The sequence below is a fragment of the Danio aesculapii genome, chromosome 18 (assembly GCF_903798145.1).
Source record: "Danio aesculapii chromosome 18, fDanAes4.1, whole genome shotgun sequence".
Lineage (NCBI taxonomy): Eukaryota > Metazoa > Chordata > Actinopteri > Cypriniformes > Danionidae > Danio > Danio aesculapii.
The window spans coordinates 53,408,669-53,427,194 of NC_079452.1; the positions used below are offsets into that span (position 1 = coordinate 53,408,669).

The window sequence follows — 18,526 nt, forward strand, 5'->3', positions numbered from 1 at the left end:
TAAATGAAAAAGATATAAAGGTCTTAAATATTACAAAAATTATTATTTTCTACATAAATATAAAAACCACTGCCTCCATGCCTTCTTCATGTCAGGGGCTTTTTTCAGTTTATTCATAACAACTTGTTTTTGTATAATGTTATTATTATCATTAGTATTATTTATTATATGCTTATTTATATTTGTTTTATTAAAAACAAGCTTAGATATGTCCACCTGTCAGGTTTTGGACCATATGGGGCATAGGATGTGTGTTTGGATATAACTCAGTTTTTTGACTACACTTCGTTATTATTGTTCATTTATTCATTTGCTTGAAATTAGAACTGAATTTAGAAATAATTTTGAAACAAATCTTTGCGCTTAAATAACGAAATTAATTATGTAGGCTAATGGATGTCTGTGCATACAACACCGTTTCCTTATCCACAAAGAGAGCAAGTGAAAGTGAAAGTAAAGGCTGATTGAAGGAGGCACATTCTTTATCCTTGTGCTGCAGATGCTCTGTTTAACTGTTTTCTCACTACTGAAGTGTTCAGTTTTTACCACTTACAAAGTCCGGCATGTAAATAGCAAATGCTCCATAGCACGATGCAACTGACTCTTAAATCGAATGTGAGATGAGACTCTGAATGGTTTAATGCACATTAACACACCCATACCTTATTAAGAGAATAAGGATTCGGATATTTAGATATTTTGTAGAATGTTGGAAATTTGTAGCTATTGACTTCCATAGTCGATCAAATAATAAGTCAGTTTCCAGCATTTTCAAAAGAAGTTCTTTTGTGTTCAACAAATGGATCAGACCATGGTGAGCAGACCAAAAACATTTGAGTAGAAAAAAAAATCTACAAAATGAGCCGAATTTCACCAAAGCTCCCTGAGTTAGAGAAGGCATGGCAGGAGGTAGCACCTTTTATTTTTATGTAGATAATAATAGTTTTTTTTTTTTACTTACATAAAAATCCTTAGATTTTTCATATTTAAATATATTTGTGCTGCTGTGCATTCTTGTGTGTGTAATAAGCATTGTGTATGCAAGTTTGGATCCTGCATATCAATAATGTGCTCTTTAAATAGCAACAAAACAAAAAAATGTGCTATTCAGACCAGCAAGCCCACACTGTAAATAAATATCTGTACATTTACAGTTTTTCTGTATTTCGTGATTCATGTTTTTTTCACACTTATTTAGGCTTTTGAATTGCATTATGGGACCTTGGCCTTTCTTCCATCAACTTTTGACCTTGAAAGGTTTGAAAAAGTGACTTATGAATGTTTTTAATAGTTTAAAGTAATATATTGTCTGGGTTGGTGTTGTAAATTATGCTGCAAATAACTGGTAGTTAGCTGCCAGTACATATTCTGTTATTTTACAAACTTAATTCTCTAGATATCTCTAGATACACTAGATATCGCATACGGACCCTAAGCATGCGTCAATAGCACCGCCAGATCTTTTATTCAACCACACTAGTCAAGACTAAAGCCAATGTAAAGATGCTGGACTTTAACACTGTGTACAGGTGTAGTAATGAGATAAAATTATAATTTATATAATAAATTTTTTTTTGCCTACTGACCACCGGGAAAATTCCCGATCGTAGATATATGTATATTTGTGTATATATCTTGGGCTCTGGATGGCCTGTTCTCCATTGCACCTTGGTCCGACATTCATTCCTATGGAGCAGTACCCTGTACTAAAATGTCAGCTCTTTTGACGCATTCCTTCCAAAAGACAACAATAGTGTCGGCGACATCTAATGTAAACATCTATGGTCTCAAACTACTAAAATGTCGATAAAAGTCACTTTGTTAAACTGTAGAGTTTAATTTTCAACATATAAAGTTAACAGAGCAGAGATCAATATCCCATAATGCAATTCATTACGTGAATAAATAGAAAACACAAAATACAGAAAGCGTTAATTAACAGCTATTTTTTACAGTGCATGAACACACAAATGGGTGCAAATCAATTTGCTATTTAAACAATGTGGTGCTTGTGGTGATGTGAAAATGATAACTGCGCCAAGCTAAAAGTAGCAAAAAACACGGTGCCTGGTACTGCATTGTGTCGGGTGTGATAAGTTGGAATCAAACTGTCTGAATAAGAAACTTTTCTGTGTTTAACATATATAATGAACAACTCCTCCGTAAAAACAGTGTAAGGTAGAGACAACTAACCTTGCACGGATGAGGATCCACACCGTATGTTTCAAGCATTTGTGCTTTCTGCAAGAACTTCAGCTCAGAAGTCTCTGGGGTTTGACCTCTGCAAAACATATTAAGAAAACAACATCACTGGTGGAAAAAACAGCATCAGCACAGCCACCAATTACATTTCAGGACTGATACACTGCTATCACTGTTGTTAATCCAAATCCACGTTGGTAGTGGTTTTGTCCACAAATATATATATTTTTTTAATTGCTACAACTTAAAGTAACACTCCACTTTTTGGGGAAATTAATTTTATAACTCCCCAAAAGTTAAACTGAGTTTTATCATGTTTGAATTTATTCAGCTAAACTTCAGGTACGGCGGGAGACTTTTAGCTTAGCTTAGCATAGATCATTGAATTGTATTAGACCACTAGCATCTCACTGTATAATTTCACAAAAAGAGTTCCGCTTATTTGCTATTAACTATGGCCAATTGACTCTTGGTTACATTGTGTACTAAGTTGCTTCTTCTTTTTTTTGAAAGAGATGCTAATGGTCTAAACCAATTTAATGATCCATGCTAAGCTAAGCTAAAATTGCTCCCACCAGACCAAGATCGGCTGGAGTGTTCCTTTAAAAAAAATTAAAGCATCTGTATTAAAACATAATACTCATCTCACTGTGAATAAACGCCTTTATTTTGACACTTTACACTTCACACAGAAAGCAAACCAATCCATACAGACGGTTCAAGTATCATCACTCCAGGAAACCTCTCACCAATTCATGTTTTATTCAGCGCTGGCCATTCAACATTCAAGCTGTTATGAAGCGGACAGGAGACAGAGGTAAGGAAACGTTAGGGTGTTTATTAAATGACAACAAGGAGCACATGAAGGATAGCCAGGAGGATCAGGAATGATGTTGGGGTCTTTTCCTCCGTGGCTGGGTAACAGGAATACACGAGGATGGACAGCACACACCAGATACAGCTGACAGAGGATGACACAGACTTGGAAGGACTGGAAGACAGGACGATTCGGGAGGACCAGGAAGACTAGGAGGAATACAAAGAGAACAGGTAAGTAAATCGTTTGTTTTAGCTGAGGATGACTACGCTGAGTGGTCGCTCAGTTGTCCGCTTTCGTCGAGACGAGCCCGGACAATGAGCGACTGGAGTGCTGTGCTTTTATCTGGTGCTCGTGAATGTGATGCAGCTGTGTGCTCATTAGAAGTCAGGTGATGGTGATCTTCGTGAGTGGGGGTCGTGAGAGCCTGACCAATCCATGACAGTACCCCCCTCCCCAGGGCCCGCTCCTGAGGGCCGACACCTCCGACGCCGTGGTGGTCTCCCTCTGCCTCTAGGCGCTGGGAACTCAGGGTGGCTCTCATGAAACTCCACCATGAGACTAGGATCGAGAATATCAGCTCTGGGAACCCATGTCCTTTCTTCGGGGCCGTACCCTTCCCAGTCCACCAGGTACTCCAACTGGCCACCACGACGTCGGGAACGCAAGATCTCCTTCACTGCGTAGACGGCTCCTTCTTCTAGGAGCAGTGGAGGAGGGGGTTCCTCTTCGTGGTCAGGCTCTGTGGAGGGAAGAACAGGATCGTGATAGGGTTTCAGGAGTGATACGTGGAATGTAGGGTGAATACGGTAGTGAGAGGGTAATTGTAGTTTGTAGGTGACGGGGTTAACCTGTTCCACGATGGTGAAGGGACCAACAAATCGGGGACTTAACTTGCGAGAGGGCAGTCGCATGCGTATGTCCCGGGTGGATAGCCACACCTTTTGTCCGGGTGTGTATCTGGGTTCTTCAGACCTTCTCCTATCGGCGGTTACCTTGCTTCGACGGACTGCCCTCTGCAGATGTTGATGAGCCTCGTCCCAGACTCTCTCGCTCTCCCGGAACCAGTGATCCACTGCGGGGACATCAGATGGTTCGCCATCCCAGGGAAAGAGCGGTGGTTGGAAGCCCAGGACGCACTGGAATGGCGTGAGTCCGGTGGAGGGTTGCCGCAGTGAATTTTGGGCATATTCTGCCCAGCCCAAATACTGGCTCCAGGAGTTCTGGTGACCACTGCAGAAGGTCCTCAGGAACCGTCCCACCTCCTGAATCTTCCTCTCTGTCTGCCCGTTGGTTTGGGGATGATATCCAGAAGAGAGGCTGACGGCCACACCTAGGAGCTTGAAGAAGGCTTTCCATAGACGTGAGATGAACTGTGGACCTCTGTCCGACACAATATCTTCTGGAATACCAAATGACCTGAAGACTTGATTAAAGATATTGTCGGCAGTTTCAAAGGCTGTGGGAAGACCTTTCAGAGGGATTAGTTTGACAAACTTTGAGAATCTATCTACTATGACTAGAATACAGGTATTACCTTCTGACGAAGGGAGGTCAGTGATAAAGTCCACTCCTAGGTGTGACCAGGGACGGTTCGGAATCGGCAAGGGATGGAGCTTTCCAGCGGGTAGATGACGTGGGCTCTTGGATTGGGCACAGTCCTTACAGCCCTGAACATATTGCCTCACATCCCTAGCCATGTTTGGCCACCAGAATCGTTGGGATACTAGCGAGAGAGTATTGTTGATCCCTGGATGTCCAGTGCCTAGCGAGGTATGTAAGGAGTGGATCAGATCTACCCGGTGTTCAGGTGGTATGAACTGCCGATGAGGAGGGCATCCCGGCGGAGCAGGGGCTTCCGGAGTGGCAACGACTGGAGGAGCGTTCCAGGTGATCGGACAAATGGAGATGTGTTCGGGAAGAATCTTCGTTGGGAGTTCTTCATGATCGTGATGCTCGTGTAAACGAGAGAGAGCGTCTGCTCTTAGATTCTTGGGTCCTGGACGATAGGAAATGGAGAAATCAAAACGTGAGAAGAAAAGTGACCATCTGGCTTGACGTGGACATAGTCTCTTGGCCTCTTTGATGTATTGGAGGTTTTTGTGATCTGTGATCACCTGGAACGGATGTTTGGCTCCCTCCAACCAGTGACGCCACTCCTCCAAGGCTAGCTTGATTGCTAGAAGCTCCCTGTCTCCTATGCTGTAATTCTGCTCCGCCGGGCTCAACTTCCGAGAGAAATAGGCACAGGGATGCAGTCGGGGCGGTGTATCATGATGTTGAGATAATACTGCCCCGACGCCGGTGGTGGATGCGTCCACTTCCACCACGAAAGGAAGATTTGGGTCAGGATGAGTCAGGAGTGGGGCCCTTGTGAACTCCTTCTTAAGAAGGCGGAAGGCTGCGGCTGCTTCTTTGGTCCACTCCAGTCCTTTGGGTTTACCCTTGAGGAGATTAGTGAGAGGTGATGTAATCCTGCTGTAGTCCTTGATAAACCGTCTATAAAAGTTAGCAAACCCAAGAAACCTCTGGAGCTCCTTAATGGAAGTGGGTTCTGACCAGGATAGAACAGCCTCAATTTTCTTCCCATCCATACGTATACCGGTTTGGTCAATGATGTATCCCAAGAAATGAATCGACTTCTGGTGGAATGAGCATTTCTCCGCTTTGAGGTAGAGGTGATGTTCTCTCAATGTGTGTAGGACCTCCGCAACGTGTTGGCGATGTTCGGCCTCACTCCGGGAGTAAATGAGGATGTCATCTATGTACACTATTACACAGTGGTGAAGAAACTCCCGGAGGACTTCATGAATGAAGTTTTGGAATACGGAGGGGGCGTTGACCAGACCGTAAGGCATGACCTCATATTCATAGTGGCCAGTAGGGGTCACGAATGCTGTCTTCCATTGGTCCCCCTCACGTATTCTTATCAGATTATACGCGCTGCGGAGGTCCAATTTAGTGAAGACTTTAGCTTCTCGGAGCTGTTCCAAAGCGGCTGGTACCAGAGGAAGGGGATATCGGTATTTTACTGTACCGTTATTTAGGACCCTGTAGTCGATGCATGGACGCAGCCCTCCGTCCTTCTTGGCCACAAAGAAGAAGCTTGAGGCGGCTGGTGATTTTGAGTGACGTATGTACCCCTGACTCAGAGCCTCCCTTATGTAATCTTCCATTGCCTGATTCTCTGGAAGCGAGAGCGGGTAGATCCTACCTCTTGGCAACTGGGCATCTGGAACTAGGTCGATCGCGCAGTCCCATGGCCGATGCGGCGGTAGCTGGGAAGCTCTCTTGGGGCAGAAGACATCATGAAAGGAGCTGTACTCCTTAGGAATGTGGATAGACTGCTTCTCAGGAGGGCTCTCGACCGATGTTGCAAACAAAGAAATGGGGTTCCGACCTTGAAGAGGGAGATTTGGAAAACAGGCAGGTGTACATCCAGATCCCCATTTCTTTATCTCTCCTGTGCCCCAAGAGATGATGGGATCGTGCTTCACCAGCCACGGGCGCCCTAGAATGATGTCCATATTTGCACCCTCCAGAACCAGAAATTGAATCCTCTCTTGATGTAACAACCCCACTTGAAGAAGGATGTCTTCGCATTGTCGATGGATACGGGTCGAAGATCGAGTGCACTGGGTTATCGGTTGTATCTGGTATATATGCGAGGACGCCTCAGTACGGAGGTGGAGTTGACGACAGAGGGATTGGGAGATGAAGTTCCCTGCTGACCCGGAGTCGATGAGGGCTGTGACAAGGAGAGAAATAGAGGCAGTAGTTATTTGTACGGTGGTAGTAAGTGGTTTACATTGTTCAATATTCGTACCGAATACACTCACTGAAGTCCGAATGGGACGAAGGGGACACTCCATACGGGTGTGTCCACTGACACCGCAGTATAGACACAGACCCCGGGTCAGCCTCCTCTGTCGTTCCGCTGATGTCAGTCTTCCAGACTCTATTATCATGGGTTCTGGTTCTGGAGAGGCTGTTGACTCAGGCGATTGGAGGAGTGCAGACGAGGGGGTGATGGTGTCCTGTTGATAGGAACGGAGACGATCGGAACATCGGAGAGAATGTTGGATGAATCTCTCCAGACCCATTGTATCATCTAATGTGGCCAGTTGGATTCGGAGAGTGGGTTCCAAGCCGAGCCGGTACGTGGTCAACAACGATCTCTCATTCCATCCACTTGCAGCTGCTAGAGTGCGAAACCGGAGAGCATATTCCTGTGTAGATAGAGTACCTTGCTTTAGATGATACAGCTGCTCTCCAGCGGCTACTTCCCCATCAGAACGTCCAAACACCTCTTTGAAATACTCCGTGAAGGTAGTGATGGAATTCATGACCGGCCCGGCTTGGTTCCAGATCGTCTCAGCCCATTTAAGTGCAGGTCCAGAGAGTAGAGATACGATGTAGGCGATCTTCGACTTATCTGTGGGATATAGAGAAGGTTGCATTTCGAATATGAGGGAACATTGTAACAGAAAACCATTGCACTCCCCCGCTCCGCCTGAGTAGGGCGCTGGTCGGGCCATGGGACTGGAAGGAAGGGCCGAAGAAGAAACTGTGGAGGCGGAAGTGCTCGGTGCTGGTGGTGCGTTGGAAAGTGGAGCTGGTGGCTGTAGAATCCGCTTCAACTGGTCCACCAGCTCTTGAAGGTGATCGGGGGTGCTCATGTTGTCGTCGTTATGGGTCCGGGCTTCTGTTATGAAGCGGACAGGAGACAGAGGTAAGGAAACGTTAGGGTGTTTATTAAATGACAACAAGGAGCACATGAAGGATAGCCAGGAGGATCAGGAATGATGTTGGGGTCTTTTCCTCCGTGGCTGGGTAACAGGAATACACGAGGATGGACAGCACACACCAGATACAGCTGACAGAGGATGACACAGACTTGGAAGGACTGGAAGACAGGACGATTCGGGAGGACCAGGAAGACTAGGAGGAATACAAAGAGAACAGGTAAGTAAATCGTTTGTTTTAGCTGAGGATGACTACGCTGAGTGGTCGCTCAGTTGTCCGCTTTCGTCGAGACGAGCCCGGACAATGAGCGACTGGAGTGCTGTGCTTTTATCTGGTGCTCGTGAATGTGATGCAGCTGTGTGCTCATTAGAAGTCAGGTGATGGTGATCTTCGTGAGTGGGGGTCGTGAGAGCCTGACCAATCCATGACACAAGCCTTAATGTAACAAGACCTCCCGCCTTATATTTCAACACAAATCAGAGAAGAGAAGTGACCCTTAACATTGCGAGAAAGTGACTGATTACAGATCCATGATTGACTTCTGAAAATGTAACCTTGACTCTGCATGCGCAACATACAACATTTGAAGTTGGTCAAAACTATTTTTTAAAATATTGCCAAGACATTTCATATTTCTTTTGACATTTTCTCTATAATAGATCAGTTTTAGGACAACTTTGATGAAACGTTTTGATCCACTTCAAATGTTGACTACTGTTTCCATAAAAGGACTGATGGGGCAGATCTCCACATTAAACAATCACACCAGTAGAGGGCAGCAGTAATCATGCTCCTGTTTGGTGGAACATCTATTGTAGTGTGCTCTAACCATAACTTCAGAAATGAACCAGTTGAAACCTCTTATGTTTATGTGCTGACCATATATGATTCTAAACACACATTACAAGCCTACAACTGATTAATAGACTAAATGACTAAAATCCATGTTTGTTTGACAGCTCATCAGGAAGGGCACTCGCTGAGCTAATTGGACCTGATTGTGTATGGCTGGAGAGAAAGTGCTGCTTGCTCACTGATGGCCTACAGCTTTATGCCATAGTAAAGTGACAGCAGATTTGAGCATTATGAAAGCTGACACTTGACACCAATAACATATTGTGTGTGAATGTGTGTTCTTGTAAAAAAAGGAAAAAGGAGGGTTAAAAAAAATCAACTAAACAAATTCCTATATTTAATCAGAACTCATGATTCTGAAGGGTTTTTAACATACAAGCAATTTTACTAGTTCTTTTGTGAAATTCATTTTTTTTCAAATATTTTCCAAGTGCTGTTTAACTGCTAAGATTTTTTTCAACACATTTTTATTTCATAATTTCTAATAACTAATTTCTTTTGTTTTTGTCATGTCAGTACATACTGTAATATTATAGTTATTTTGCAAGAGACTAGTATAAGAATCAGAATCAGAATCAGAATCAGAATCGGTTTTATTGCCAAGTGTGCTTCACACACACAAGGAATTTGTTTTGGCTACAGAAGCTTCCAGTGTACATAAAGTGACAAGTGACAACACAAAATAAATCTGAAAAAAAAAATAATAATAATAATAATAATAATAAATGATGAACATTAAACAGATGCGGTTAGTGAAGAAACCTGGATGTTGAGTTGTATGTACAGATTGTTATAAATATACAGGTTATAAGGTGCTGTGTACAAGTGCGAATGTAGAAAGTATTGCATTGTATATTGATATTGATATAAGGTGCTGTGTACAAGTGCGTATGAGAAAGTATTGCACATATTTATTGCACAGTAGGGGAATATTTAACTGTTCATAAGGTAGACAGCCTGAGGAAAGAAACTTTTCCTGTGTCTGGCTGTTTTTGTGCTTGGTGCTCTGAAGCGCCGACCAGACGGTAACAGTTCGAACAGGTAGTGTGCTGGGTGTGAGGCGTCCAGAGTGATTTTGCGAGCCCTTTTACTCACTCTGGAAGAGTACAGTTCTTGAAGTGTAGGAAGGGTAGTGCCAGTGATTCGTTCAGCAGTCCGGACTATTCGCTGTAGTCTACGGAGGTCAGTTTTGGCAGCTGAGCCGAACCAGACGGTGATTGAAGTGCAGAGGATGGATTGGATGACAGCTGAGTAGAACTGTACGAGCAGCTCCTGTGGCAGGTTGAACTTCCTCAGCTGACGAAGGAAGTACAGTCTCTGCTGGGCTTTCTTCACAATAGAGTCTATATGAGTGTCCCACTTCAGATCCTGAGAGATGGTGGTGCCCAGGAACCTGAATGACTCTACTGCAGCCACAGTGCTGTTCATGATGGTGAGTGGGGGGAGTGCAGGGGGGTTTCTCCTGAAGTCCACTATCATCTCCACTGTTTTGAGCGTGTTCAGCTCCAGGTTGTTGTATCTGCACCATAACGCCAGCCGCTCCACCTCCTGTCTGTATGCAGACTCGTCACCGTTCTGGATGAGGCCGATAACAGTAGTGTCGTCTGCAAACTTAATGAGTTTGATGGAGGGGTCTTTTGCAGTGCAGTCGTTGGTGTACAGGGAGAAGAGCAGTGGAGAAAGAACACATCCCTGGGGGGCACCAGTGCTGATGGTGCGGCTGTCGGATGTGATTTTGCCCATTCTGACTAGCTGCTGTCTATCTGTCAGAAAGCTGGTGATCCATTGACAGACAGAGCTAGGAACAGAGAGCTGGGCCAGTTTGTACTCAAGCAGTGATGGGACGATGGTGTTAAAGGCAGAACTGAAGTCCACAAACAGAATCCTTGCGTAGTTCCCTGGTTTGTCCAGATGTTGTAGGGTATAATGCAGTCCCATGTTGACTGCATCATCCACAGACCGGTTTGCTCTATAGGCGAACTGCAGGGGGTCCAGCAGGGGTCCAGTGATGTCCTTCAGATATGCTAGCACCAGTCTTTCGAATGAGTTCATGGCCACAGATGTTAAGGCCACAGGTCTGTAGTCATTGAGTCCTGTGATCTTTGGCTTCTTTGGGATTGGGATGATGGTGGAGCGCTTAAAGCAGGATGGAACTTTGCGCTGTTCCAGTGATCTATTAAAGATATGGGAGAAAATGGGAGCCAGCTGGTCAGCGCAGGTTCTCAGACAGGCTGGTGAGACACCATCTGGCCCTGGTGCTTTCCTTCTCTTCTGTTTACTGAAGATCTGACGCACATTTTCCTCACTGATCTGAAGAGCAGGGGGGGAGAGGAAGATGGCTGGAGGTGTTGATGGCTGTGTAGGGCGATGGTCCGGGCTGTGTTGATGTGGTGTTGATGGCTGTGTAGGGAGATGGTCCGGGCTGTGTTGATGTGGTATTGATGGCCGTGTAGGGCGATGGTCCGGGCTGTGTTGATGTGGTGTTGATGGCTGTGTAGGGAGATGGTCCGGGCGGGTGTGAGGTGTCTGGTCATAGGTGTCAAACCTACAGTAGAACATATTCAGCTCGTTTGCAATATGTTTATTGCTGTCGATACTGGGGGACGGTGTCTTGTAATTAGTGAAATCTTTTAAGCCTCTCCACACTGATGCAGGGTCGTTAGCTGAAAACTGGTTTTGCAGCTTTTTGGCATAGCTTTTCTTAGCCACACCAATCTCCTTTGTCAATGTGTTCCTGGCCCGATTGTACAGAATCCTGTCACCACTCCTGTAAGCATCCTCTTTGGCCTGACGAAGCTGTCTGAGTTTTGGTGTGAACCATGGTTTATCATTGTTAAATGACAAGTAGGTCCTGGTAGGGATGCATAACTCCTCACAGAAACTGATGTATGATGTTACAGTCTCTGTGAGCTCGTCCAGATCTGTGGCTGCAGCTTTAAAAACATCCCAGTCAGTGCATTCAAAACAGGCTTGTAAGACCTGCTCTGTGTCGTTGGTCCATCTCTTGACAGTCCTTAATACTGGCTTAGTAGTTTTAAGTTTTTGCCTGTAAGTTGGTATAAGATGAACCAGGCAGTGATCGGAGAGTCCTAGAGCTGCTCTGGCGACAGAGCGATATGCATCCTTTATTGTGGTGTAGCAATGGTCCAAAATTTTATTGCCTCTGGTGGGGCATGTAATGTGCTGTTTGAATTTAGGCAGCTCATGTGTGAGTTTTGCCTGATTAAAGTCCCCAAGTATGATAAAAGCAGAGTCCGGGTGTTGTTGTTCTGTCTCTGTGATCAGATCAGCCAGCTGTTGCAGCGCAGTACTCACGTGTGCTTGCGGTGGAATGTAAACACAGACGAGAATGAACGAGGAAAACTCTCTTGGTGAATAAAACGGCTTACAGTTAATGAAAAGCACTTCCACATCAGGACAGCACATCTTCTTCTCTGTTGATGTAAAAGCATGTCCCACCACCGCGCGTTTTGCCCGTTGACTCCGTATCGCGATCTGCTCTGTACAGCTGAAAGTCCGGTAGGTTTAATGCGCTGTCCGGAATGGCTTCGTTTAGCCAGGTTTCCGTGAAACACAGGACAGCAGAGTTGTTAAAGTTCTTGTTTTTGCATGTGAGCAGAAGTAGTTCGTCCATTTTGTTAGGAAGAGAGCGGAGATTCGCCAGGTGAATGCTGGGCAGCGCCGTTCTGAAGCCGCGCTGTCTTAGCCTGACGAGCGCGCCGGCTCGCTTCCCACGCTTGCGCGTCTTGTAGCGTTTCCACAATGCGGCTGCTCCGCCGACTACAATGTTCCGCAAAACGCCACAAAAATCAAAATCCAGTTCTTGATTAGTTGGTGTGCACTGCCGAATGTTCAGCAGCTCGTCCCTGGTGTAACTGATCGTGTTTGACAAACATAAAACAGGACAGACTAACAAAAACAGTGCAAACACTGGGGAGCCCCACGCCGAAGCGGCCATCCGCGGCGCCATCTTGATGAGGTATTTATATAAATAAATAAACACATAAATAAATAAATAAATAAATAAATAAATAAATAAATAAATAAATAAATAAATAAATAAATAAAAATCTTAAGGGGAGATACAATTATGGCCTTAGCCATTTTTATTTAGTTTTTCTATTTCAGCCAAACTAAAAGAAATGAGACTTTTTCCTAAAAAAATAAAACATAACAGCTAACACTGTTAAAATTTCATTTGATTTGGGAAATACTTGAAAAGGAATTTTGCATTCAACTATGCATTGTAATTTTTAATGTTATTAGATAAACTGAACTATAAACAACCATTTTAATCTTAAATGTTTTATTTACACTGTTCTATATTAACAATTTATTAATACGTTTATATTGCTAATGTTATTATTAGATTATACCTGACAAAAGTCTTGTCTTCGAGCCCAGTAGTAAAAGCAACAAATAATAACTTGATTTCTAGTTGATTGTATGGAAAAGTGGCAGAAGGTAGATTTTTTCAGATGAATCATCTGTTGAACTGCATCCCAATCATCATGCATACTGCAGAAGACCTACTGGAATCCACATGGACCCAAGATTCTCACAGAAATCAGTCAAGTTTGGTAAAGGAAAAATCATAGTTTGGGGTTACATTCAGTATGGGGGGGCATGTGAGAGATCTGCAGAGTGGATGGCAACATCAACATCCTGAGGTGTCAAGACATTTGTACTGCCCATTACATTACAAACCACAGGAGAGGGCAAATTCTTCAGCAGGATGGTGCTCCTTCTCATACTTTAGCCTCCACAACAAAATTCCTGAAAGCAAAGAAGGTCAAGGTGCTCCAGGCTAGCCCAGTCACCAGACTTAAACATTATTGAGCAAGTCTGGGGTAAAATGAAGGAGGAGGCATTGAAGATGAATCCAAATAGTATTGATGCACTCTGGGAGTCCTGCAAGAACGCTTTCTTTGCCATTCCAGATGACTTTAGTAATAAGTTATTTGAGTCATTGGAGAGATGTATGGATGCAGTCCTCCAAGCTCATAAGAGTCATACACAATATTAATTCTGTTTCCACTGCACCATGACTTTATATTCTATACTGTACATTATTTCTGTTAAGTTACAATACTTTTTTCTAAGCAAAGTCAAACCTTTCTGTCCTAACTAAATAATTAAAAATCAAGGCATGATCATATTTTATCTTGGTAAAATAAGCATAATCTAGAGGCCTTTGCCTTTCATTTAAGCCTCTTCTGATACCAAATTATCAACTAGAGGTCAAGTTATTATTTGTTGTTCTTAAAAACTTGGATAGGCGACAAGACTTTTGTCAGGTAGAGTACATTAATCTTCTTGTAAAGTGTAACTCACTGACATGCAAATCTTCAAATGCCAGAAGAAACCCAAGAAAATAACTGTTCGATGAATAATGAAATTATTTACATTAAAACAAGTCTTTGGCCCACACTTTAAAGGTTACAAAAGTGCATTATTGCATCCACACTACAGAAGAAAAAAATCTAAAAAATCTAAATAACCATTTTACACTACAAAGAACCTTTTGTTGATTGAAAATGTTTTATAAATGATATTTCATAAACCATCAATCCCAGTACAGAAGCTTTATTTTTAAGAGTGCACACAGCAAAGCACAGAGGAATAAAGGGAATTCAGAAGGGACCTTTCCATAATTCCTGAACCATACATAAAGAAAAGTGCAGACGTACATTAACTCCGTCTTGTGAATCTCCGCAATCCTTCTTTCCAGCTTCTCTGAGTGCTTAGGGAAAAACTGGAACTTGGAGCTGTAGCCCTCTGGATGCTTTCCTGGGTCATAATCTCCAATCTCAGCTGCAAAGTAGTCATAAAAATCAATCTTTCATCATGCAACCCTTCACAGTTTCAGACCTCAGTGGTGCAGCAGACAAATAAATCAATCTTTCATCGTGCAACTGCACCACTCAGATGCATTTTATTTCACATATGGCCATTGCATGCTAATGTATGGTCATAATGAACGCTCTGTAAGAGGAAGTGATAGGAACCGTATGTTCTTCACAGGGGTTTTGAGGATTAGCATATAAATAGGAACACCTGTAAAATGTTTTTTGCTTCTGGATTCGGTAGCCATGAGCTCTGAGGAGATGGAACATTGTGTCTTTCATTTAAAGCATCATTCAATTCATGACCCTCATTAACCTATCAGAGAACATTACTGTGCCTCAAAGACACTATTTTCTTTCTGTGACTGAACATCTCTGTAGACTAAAATTCTGGAATCATTTTAAAAGTACACCATGTTATAACTGTAAAGAACATAATAAAGCAATAATGAAAAGTTTGGGGGTCAGTGAGGTTCTAAATTTTTGTCTCCTATGGTCAAAGAATTTAAATTTTATTTACAGTATAAACAGTATAATTGTGTAAAAACATGTTTTATTATTAGTTTTTATTTTATTTTAATATATTTAAAATGCAATTAATTCATTTGATTCTTCAGAAATTATTCTAATATGCAGATTTGGTGCTAGTAAAACTTAAGTTTATTATTATTAATATTGAAAACAGTACTGGGTTGAGGCTGAAAGGGATAGTTGGCGGTTCATTCCGCTGTGGCGACCCCTGATAAATAAGTAAGTAAGTCGAAGAAAAATTAATGAAACAATTCTACTTAATGTTTTTTTGTGTGAAAGCTAAGATCCATAAAAAGTTATAATTGTTTACTGTTGATTTTTAATCAATTAATCATTCATTTATTCATTTTCTTTTCGGCTCAGTCCCTTTATTAATCAGGAGTCGCCACAGTGGAATAAATCACCAACTTATCCAGCATATGTTTTACACAGCGGATGCCCTTCCAGCTGCAACCCAACTCCAGGAAAAATCAATTAATCAATCCTTGCTAAATAATTAATATTTTGTGGATATTCCACATTATTATTTGTTAAATTTGGTTAATTTATTTATTTTTTTGTTTTGTTTTTTTGCACACCCCCACCCAAAATTATTTTCGTTGCCATTAAAGTACAGAACCACAATGAAAACACCCATAATAAAAAGCTAATACACAATCTCCATACATTTTTATTGTTGTTGTTAAAAATCATTGAGTAGAAATGAAAAACATTTGAAACTCATTGATTAATTGAATTGAAAAAGGCTTTTTTCAATGTAATGTTTTATGTATGTAAAGAGATTTCACTCTGTGTAAAATTGGAAATCCAACTGGTTCTTCTATTTTGAACATGAATTGTGCATGATATAATATGTCTATTAATTTCCAAATATAATGTTTGCACAACATTGGTTTGAGGAAACAACAACAACAAAAGAATTTCTAAACATGCTAAATTAAAAAAAAAAAAAAAAAAAAAAAAAAAAAAATATATATATATATATATATATATATATATATATATATATATATATATATATATATATATATATATATATATAATTAAAATGTTTTTATTTTTATTAAAACCTTCATATACACACATCTATATTTGTATGTATTTTTTATTTCATTTTAAAGAACCTACTAAAGCAGATAATCTTGCTTTCTTAAACATGCACTCATGTCAGAATGTCCCACTTTCAAATAGTGCATGATACCTACCCTCACACCTTATTGGACTATTCCTTTTCCTTTTGACCATTTTAATTGATTGCAATAATATAAGGAACATTGAGGGCCATGACATTGCCCTGTATGGCACAACTGGGGCCTCCCCCTGAAGCCAGGGCTGAAAGAGCGGCTTGGCACCATCTCCTGCAGGAACAACCATAAGAGGCCAGTGCAATGTGAATTGGGCAGTGATCAAAAGTCAGGGCCACGATGACCTGATCTTTGGACACATGAATGATCTTGGAACATGACTTATCACCTCACTGGAAGGAAAGGAGTCTGAGTCTTGTGTGGAAAGTTGAACAGTACCGACTAGAAATAGTCTATCTCACCTTCATGCACAGTTTGCACACTCAACCTCTGAAGAACTTTGACCAGATCAGATCCTGAAAGAGGCTGGAGACATTGAGAACAATGTTATCTAACTCCGTTGTCTATGAAGAGGAGCTGTGGCTGTAGGGTGTGTTGTGCCTATAGTAGAACCTTGGATTTAGGGAAACAATGTGGTTTTTGTGTGGGCAGTGGAACAAAGGACTAGCTCTATACCCTGTCTAGGGTGCTAGAGGGTTTGTGTCAGTTCGCCTGTCTTGTCCACATGTGCTTTATGGGTTTGGAGAAGGCATTTGCTTCATCGGACCCTGACTGTCAACATGAACTTGTATGGTAGGGATTAGAATTAGCACCTCCAAATCCGAGGCTATGGTGCTCAATCGGAAAACTGTGACTTACCATCTCCAAGTGGAGGAGCTCTCACATAATATTTTAAGGTATTGTTCATGGGTGAGGGAAGAATTGAACACGAGACTAACAGACTGTCTATTGTGGTGAAGAAAAAGCTGAAGCAAAAGGCAAAGCTCTCGATTTAGCAGTCAATCTACATTCCTACTCTCACCTATGGTCATGAGTTTTGGATCATGACTAAAAGGACAAGATTTTGGATACAACTGGTTGAAATGAGTTTCCTTGCAGGGTGGTAAAGAGCAACCTCAGAGATAAAGTGAGGAGCTCTGTCACCTAGGAGGATCTCAAAGTAGAACCACTGCTCCTTTACATTGAGAGAAGCTGATGTGGCTCGGGGCTTATGTTTTGGATTCCTCCTGGATGTCTAGCTAGAAAGGAGTTCCAGGGAGAAGCCTAGGGGATGACCTAGGACATGCTGAAGGGACTATGTCTATCTGTTTGGATGGGAATACCTTGGGATCCCCCAGAGGAGATGAAAAAAGTGTCTGAGGAGAGGAAAATCTGGGGTTGCCTGCTGAGACTGCTGCCCTGGCCTTAGATAGGTGGCAGACAATGGATGTACTCAAAATGAGACTTTAAAACTTAATTTAGCCTGTGCTATGCTGTGCCATAGTGGATTAGGTTCACAATAGGTTAGTCATATTTCTTCCTTCTACTTTACCTTGTAAGATGTAAGCTGCCAACATGGCCGCATCAGATGTTTTGCAAAGGAGACGACCATGATACAGATCTCTCTTAATCTGCAGGAAGACGAGATATCTGAAAACAACACACAAAAGCACAACATAAAGCCAAACAGAGTAATAATATATAATAGTCCTCCACATTTTTTTAACTATGGAATTATTAGTGAAAGTCTATTTTTCAGTAAGGAAGGCTTGTAATAAAGGACAAAAAGTATAAGCAATTGATCTCAATTAGCACAGATGTAAAGTGCTCAGTACTGCTCTTTGGTTTGATTAAAATTGGATTTCTATTTTCAACGTAACATATGAGTTTAGAATTGCACTGCTGTAACAAAAAAGCTATAATCTAAAGAGAGAGAGAGAGAGGGAGAGGGAGAGAGAGAGAGAGAGAGAAGAGAGAGAGGAGAGAGGAGAGAGATAGAGAGGAGTTAGAGATAGGAGAGAGAGAGAGAGAGAGAGAGAGAGAGAGAGAGAGCGAGAGAGAGAGAGAGAGAGAGAGAGAGAGAGAGACTTCAGTGGTCAAAAATACTTCACACTTTAATTCGATTTTCTTGTTTTGTTTGGTCATGACCAAAAAAGTAAATGATACATTTACAATAGTCCTGGTTGGATCACATGTAGCATTTGTTTTGTCATCTTTAAGACAGACACACAAAACAATACAAATCAAAAAGTTAGTTTTTATAATATAAATTTTTTTATGAATCTTACTTAACATGCAAAACAATACTCTGCATTAGGCAAAAATTTTTATACAAAATATAAAAATATATATATATAATTAAATATTTTAGCCAAATACAGAAACAAAAATCCACAATATGGAGAATGATATGTGCTACAATGTCCCAGTATGTTCATTTACAGATTATGCACTACAAAATTACA

The 18,526-nt window shown here is 41.8% G+C and overlaps 1 protein-coding gene across 1 annotated transcript in view; it reads right to left on the reverse strand.

Moving 5' to 3' along the window:
- Positions 1 to 18,526, reverse strand: part of LOC130245949 (FERM domain-containing protein 5) — a 238,060-nt gene that overhangs the window by 25,830 nt on the left and 193,704 nt on the right. Inside the window, exons 5-7 of the mRNA XM_056478742.1 lie at positions 17,614 to 17,711; positions 14,311 to 14,434; positions 2,194 to 2,281 (exon numbers count right to left, since the gene is read on the reverse strand). Of these exons, the coding sequence (XP_056334717.1) occupies positions 2,194 to 2,281; positions 14,311 to 14,434; positions 17,614 to 17,711 (310 nt within the window). The remainder of the gene's footprint in view (positions 1 to 2,193; positions 2,282 to 14,310; positions 14,435 to 17,613; positions 17,712 to 18,526) is intronic.